The 6857-nt window shown below is 39.9% G+C and overlaps 1 protein-coding gene across 5 annotated transcripts in view; it reads left to right on the forward strand.

The window, feature by feature from the left end:
- The window catches only part of psen1 (presenilin 1), a 10784-nt gene extending 4405 nt beyond the window's left edge, over positions 1-6379 (forward strand). For 2 of the 5 annotated variants that reach the window (XM_027172581.2, XM_027172582.2), the window contains exons 3-11: positions 149-420; positions 655-796; positions 1188-1255; positions 1491-1711; positions 2866-2964; positions 3060-3146; positions 3329-3517; positions 3822-3940; positions 5361-6379. In XM_027172581.2, the coding sequence (XP_027028382.1) occupies positions 149-420; positions 655-796; positions 1188-1255; positions 1491-1711; positions 2866-2964; positions 3060-3146; positions 3329-3517; positions 3822-3940; positions 5361-5516 (1353 nt within the window). In that variant the 3' untranslated portion in view covers positions 5517-6379. Of the gene's footprint in view, positions 1-148; positions 421-654; positions 797-1187; positions 1256-1490; positions 1712-2865; positions 2965-3059; positions 3147-3328; positions 3518-3821; positions 3941-4092; positions 4173-4942; positions 5007-5360 lie in introns of those variants that run through there. The other 3 variants (XM_047821674.1, XM_047821675.1, XM_027172583.2) reach the window with 3 other exon arrangements.
- The last annotated feature ends 478 nt before the right edge of the window (positions 6380-6857 follow it).

Consider the following 6857-nt stretch of genomic DNA (forward strand, 5'->3'; position numbering starts at 1 on the left):
TTTTCAGTTCTGGTTTTTAATACGTTTGTTTGCATGGCCAATTCAGCACAGAACCACAGTACTGGTGATCATTCTGCAAATTGCTTAATCCTTTTTTGTAGCCATGCAGCACATAACAATATTCTGATCATCTACCTTTCACGTGCAGCCGCATGAAGGAGCGGAGGCCAACCAGCACACAGACACAAGCAGATCTGCAGCCCGGCCAAGGAGAGAGGTTGAGCTCAACGGCCAGCCTCCCTCGACTCGCGGTCCACAAGTGGTCACCGACAATGAGGAAGAGGAGGACGAGGAGCTCACTCTGAAGTATGGAGCCAAACATGTCATCATGCTCTTCGTCCCAGTCACACTGTGCATGGTGGTCGTCGTGGCAACCATCAAGTCGGTCAGCTTCTACACGCAGAAGGATGGCCAGCAGCTGTGAGTGTTAATAATACTGTTGTTGGGCTTGTTTTGGGATCCAGAGTGAGTATTCCTCACCACTGCGATGTGCATTAACTTTAACTAAGAGCTACAGAAATGAGAGAGAACTTTTTTTTTTTCATGAGTATCCCAGGCACAAAATCTGCTTGTCCCATGTGCCCAGGCTACTGATTTTTCCTCCTCAGAGAAAGGAGAGCTAATCTAATGATCAGATTTATTTTCGTCATGCAGCATCTACACTCCCTTCCGCGAAGACACAGACACTGTGGGCCAGCGTGCTGTAAATTCCATCCTCAACGCTACCATCATGATCAGTGTGATTGTGGTGATGACGCTGGTACTGGTACTGCTTTATAAGTACCGCTGCTATAAGGTATGCCATGCTAGCAGTAAGTGGCATGCTTTTACATGACTTGCATCTAAAATAACATACACTACATACTTGCACTATATACCTTACCCATAGAAGCTGGCAACCCCCTATTCAGCTACGTAAGTAAAGCTGTGAGTTTTAAGTGTATGAAGTGCTCAATATGTGCATCATGTGGGTATTTTTAGTCTGAACACACATCTGCCACAGCACTACTACACTAAAAGACAGAATAGTGCTTGAGTGTGATTTGGGAGACACCTTTGTTTTGCCCTGACCTTGAAACTCAGAATAAATCAATAATCCAAGATGTCAAATATTAAAAAGTGCCTTTCTGTGTTACTAGCCTCTTAATGTCATGTTGTTGTTGTTGTTGTTGTTGTTATTATTACAGGTGATCCATGCCTGGCTGTTCTTCTCCTCCCTGCTCCTGCTCTTCTTTTTCTCCTTTGTTTACCTGCTGTGAGTTGTGCTTCAGTCGAACATCATATAAACAGTGCAAAGCGAGCTGCAGAACTGGGATGCTTATAGAGAGTAGAACCTAGGCCATGCTATAAAAGTAACATAACACTCTAGCTGATAAACTGTGTGCATCACGATACAGTAGCTTCCACAAGTTTTCCCCATATATTCCACAAGCAGGTTTGTCTGTAATGATGCCGCTTAGACACGTGTGTCTGTCATGTCCATGCCGCAGGGAGGTGTTCAAGACGTACAACGTAGCCATGGATTACTTCACGCTGGCGGTGATCATCTGGAATTTCGGGGTGGTCGGAATGATCTGTGTCCACTGGAAGGGTCCGTTGCGACTACAGCAGGCCTACCTCATCATGATTAGTGCGCTGATGTCCCTGGTGTTCATCAAGTACCTGCCTGAGTGGACCGCTTGGCTCATCCTGGCTGTCATCTCTGTCTATGGTTAGTAAGGTAGTCAGTCTCATTAACTAACTGAGGAGGGGAAAAAAGGATGAGGCATGAGTATGCACCAGACATAGGGTTAAACTACAGCTTGCAAAGAGGCTAGCATAGAGAAGCGTCTTTGTGTGCATATAGTATGCGTATGAAAGGAAATAAAAATGCTTGAAACACAAGTTCTCTTCATCCTGTAGTATAGAAGAAGACAGGATATAATTTGCGGAAAGGCAAAGTAAAGAAGAACAACGTTACGACTGCCAATATAAAGGAGTTTTCATCCCGTCCAAATTTCCTGTAATCTCACCCCTCCCACATAATAAATTACCCCCTCGACGTTTCCAAACAATGTTATCTTGAGAAAACCTGGATAAAGCCAGTTATTTAAGGATTGTTTTTCAGTAAGACCAGAATAGATTTAAAGTGAGCTCAGCTCTGGCTTTCTCAGTGTGATGACCTGTGTGAAGGCTGATAGACATTAAAAAGTGTGTTAAAGTGCTTTTACCTATGCTTTCATCATTTAGGCTGTTAAAATCAATGCCTGGACCAAACCCTGGCAGATTTTCCATTTTGGTTCAGTTCATTTAAGCAGGTTAGAAGACAGCAATCCACTCAGATGATGCCAACAACAACCCACCCACCCGAGAGACGTGAAGGGTTTCATTCAGGTTTCATGCAATCTCAAAGAAGGTTCATTTGCACAGAGGAAGCGATTCAGCAGTTTAATCTACTCCATATATGTTTTAGTCTTGCATAATTGTCTCCATTGTAAACATGAGGGATTTCTTCTTCCATGAGGGACGTAGAGCAGCATGACTGCTTTGTTTCCAGGCTTGTGTATTCAGTTCACACATTCATGTTGGAAATTTATCAGTATCACCAACAGCTTATTGCTGAGGAGTAAAAGCAGAGGGAAACCAGGGAAAGAAAAAACACAAATATGCTATTTGGTATCTGTCTTAATATATTCTAGCATAGCAGTTTAGCAGCTTCTAAGGAAATCTGGATTTAGTGATGTTAATCTTTGAGTGTAAGGTTATTGTATAGACTTTAACATATTCAAAGTATTTAAATTCAGTGTTTGCAGTAAACCAGGGTTTATAACTGGAGATTTTCTTGACTCTTTCTTGATGTATTGTCCCCCTTTATTTCTCTGACAGACCTGCTGGCTGTGTTGTGTCCTAAGGGACCTCTTCGGATTCTCGTTGAAACGGCTCAAGAAAGAAATGAACCAATGTTTCCAGGGCTCATCTACTCTTGTAAGATATTAACACTTATATTAATCCACTTGTGACTTTCTATTAATTAGCACACGTCCACTTTTAACGATAACACCGTTCTCTTCGATTGCCAGCGACTATGGTGTGGCTGGTTGGCATGGCAGACAACGGGCAGCCGAGGAATAGCTCTTCAGAAGCTGCCCCTAAACGAGAGAGCCACGGTAAGTCTTATAGATGGCTGCTTCAGAGGCTAAGAGAGGGTCATGCAAATCTTTTTAGCTGCTGCAATGTAAGTTCGTCTCTGCTCTGTCTCTTAAATAAAACTGTTTTCTTTCTTTTCTTTTTATCGAAGTATCGAATTTGATATATTCTTCCATGCTCTAACTTCTGATCTCACTTCAAGGCCTCTTGATGTATCCTGTAGTTGCAACGGCTCCAGTGGCTCAGCCAGAAGACGATGGTGGTTTCACATCTGATTGGGTTGGCCAACAAGAGCATCGTCTCGGTCCTCTGCAGTCCACCGAAGAGTCGAGGCGTCAGATCCAGCAGATGCCATCAGCACGCCCACCGCAAGCCGATGATGAAGAGGAGAGTAAGTATCAGAAGAATACAACCAATCCTCCAGGATAACATGACGGCACCAAACGAGGCTTGATTATTGGGGATAAAAACAAAACAAACACATTTAATATGTCTAATGTTAATCTTGCACTTTTGTATAATACCAAGCTTTGTATAATATTAAACATTTTGTACTATCTTTATGCTCTGTAATGCTGCTTTGAGACAATGATCATTGTTAAAATCTCTTTACAAATAAATATGAATTTGAAATTAATTTGAGATAATACTGGCCAACAGTACAGACAGAATGCATGCATGATTTTTTCTTCCAGGGGGGGTGAAGCTAGGTCTTGGTGACTTCATCTTTTATAGTATGCTTGTGGGAAAGGCTTCAGCTACAGCCAGTGGGGACTGGAACACAACGTTAGCCTGCTTTGTGGCCATTCTAATTGTAAGTAATCAACCCGTACTATGTTTTATCAGTAGATTAGTAGATAGTATTGTAGAGCAACAGGTAGTGATGGCTGTATTACAGATCGAGGTTCTAGTTCAGTATGGTTCGATCCTGAGCTTGTGTTACTGTCTGTGTGGATGTTCTCACAGGTCCCTCCAGGTGCTTCTTTTTCCTCCCTTCTCCCAAGAACATGGCAGAAGGTGGATCGGGTACTCTGTATAGTACTTAGGTGTGCAGGAAGGGGTGAATGTGCATGTTGGCCTGAGTTGGACTGGTGTTCCATCCAGACTCTGTTCCCTAAGTTGTCTTCCAAAGAGTTTACTCTCTTTGAAGCTCCATGAATTTAACACGTGCGTTAATTGTAGGAATTAATCATAATTAAACATATAGTAGTAAAAATTCAAACATGTAACTGTAACTAAAGAAATTCAGAGATATTTGATTGTCCAGATGTATTACTTGCACAGAATGAAATAATTAAAGAGTTGAATGTAGCAATGACATCATTTAGCAAGGGATTATTTCCAGTTTATTTATCCCCGAAGAGGATTGAATCATAAGTTGTCACAAGTCCAGGTTTATCAGGAAAGATGTATAGAATCAACAAGTAATGGCAACCAAATGTATCAGTTCAAGAAAAGAATAGGCCTCAGCTCTGGAGGAGAAAGTTCAATAGAGCAAAAGATTAACATGAGATTATAGATCAGAAACTCAGCTTTCATTTCCTGGTATTAACACAGATGTGTTAAACAACTTATAACACGGCACCTTTAATATCTAGTTCTTAGGAACAAATAGTATGAAAATAAAGAACACATTTATTGCTTAATATTTGGTTCATACGATTTGCTTTCTCCACACTTTCTTTTTCTATCACTTTGGTAGAAGTTATTCTTTATTCAAGAGCTTTTGTTGCATGTTTTTTTTTTTTTAAATGATTTGCAATCCGGGCGTTTGATTCTTGCTACTGATTGGTTGTTGTTTGGCTTCAAAATACAGTACCCTCAGATGAAATCTACAGATCATTCTGGACAGTAGCTATTCGGAGAACCGATTAAACCTACAATCTAGCAGGGCACAACTGGACAAGAAGAAACACTTGTCAGATGTATCAGTATTTATTACCACTTGAAAATTGTGTGGCTTCAAACCAAAGGTGCCATATATTTAAATATCCAGAAACCTACAGTAATCTAATCCTTTGTAAATTGGCCGTGGTGTTCCAATACTTTTGAAGGAGGTTATATATCTATATGATTTTTTTTTTCCTTCTTTTCAATAGCTAATTTATAAGAAGTAAATTATCATGGCAATGTATATTTAATATATTGATATTTGACGATCCTTTTTCATTTCTATGGTAACTTGTTTTTCTTCTACATTCTATGAAAATGATTTTTGTCTCTGTATTTCACAGGGCTTGTGTCTAACTCTCCTGCTCTTGGCCATCTTTAAGAAAGCCCTACCAGCTCTCCCCATTTCAATTACCTTTGGATTGATCTTCTATTTTGCCACAGACAACCTGGTGCGCCCATTTATGAACCAGTTAGCTGTGCACCAGTTCTACATATAGCACAAAATGCTATACTACACTGCTTCATGCGCTCTGGTCTTACCACAGAGGACCTGAACCTCAGCACGAAAGGGAGGAATCGCTGCCATTGCCCATTTCCTCTGTGATGGCTTTGTGACTGGATTAAGATTTTTTTTAAGGGTTTGGAGTGGGACCTCAATTAATTCATTCCTCCTGTGTATTTTCTTTGTTTATTGATCTTTGTAAATGCATTATCTCTGCAATGACCCAAAAGACTGACACTGGCATTTGTGGTAATTGTGTAGCAATTATTTTGAGGGAAGACAAATTGTGAAAAGGGCAAAACGGTTCATCACCAAAAAGTCATATTTAACATGAATAACGAATGTTCTATAATAACTGGATGAGAGAAAAAAAATTTGCATGGCTTATTTCTGGGTTGATGGATTCTAATGACCTGTATGTTGTAAATGATTTTGACTAAGTGGTTGGTACTGAACAACTTTTTCCCCTGTAGCATCTAGAATTATGGTTTGGAGTTGAACACTGGCACAGTCCAACCATGTTTTTTAGGTAAGATATGTTGAATTATTGCTGCAGTTTAGACATTTATAGCTATAGGCTACTGGTTTGTTCTCATCAACTGAGGGCATCATTTTGGAATGTATTATAGATACAGTCCTGAACATGTGTTTTTCACCAAAGTTTGAGGAAGTGTTTATTTTTTATTGTTTTTTTTTTTTTTGTCTGTCTGTTTTGTTGATTGTCTATTATGTTCATAGAATTACCTCTCAACTTTTTGTTAATTTCATCATTCTTTTCCTACAAAAAAGCAGAACAGTATCTTGATTGTTTTTGTAATTGGTTTATAACCAACATTAAAGTTCTTGATTAAATGAGAAGCTCTTTGTGCACATTTTTCCCTCTTCGGTGTAATCTAGAATAGGCTGAGGTAAGTATCTAAATAAATCTCCTAACAGAACAGAATAGAAAACGCATGTTGTGTTATTTAAAATTCGAAAGATGTCTTAATGAATAGGCTGCATTCAGTGTGAAAGGTCAGCCTGAGAGAAAATCATCCTCTAGTATACCACTACCTCGGTATTCTGAGTCATTCGTATTTATTTACAATGAGGGCCCGGCAGATTACATGAACAATACAAGAACTCCATGGATACTGGATCTTTCCTGCTTTGTGTACCTTCTCCCTTGTGAATGAAACAGCATGCCCAGTTCTCATTAGTTATCACCGAATGGACCAGAAGCCGGGCATGCAGCAACACTAAGTCTCTATTGTAATGGTATTAAGCTTCATGTTGGGCTTTCATTTAAGGGCAATCTATTCCACTTTACTGCCCCACCTGTGATTTGCAGTGATCT

Source organism: Tachysurus fulvidraco, chromosome 12 (assembly GCF_022655615.1).
Source record: "Tachysurus fulvidraco isolate hzauxx_2018 chromosome 12, HZAU_PFXX_2.0, whole genome shotgun sequence".
Taxonomy (NCBI): domain Eukaryota; kingdom Metazoa; phylum Chordata; class Actinopteri; order Siluriformes; family Bagridae; genus Tachysurus; species Tachysurus fulvidraco.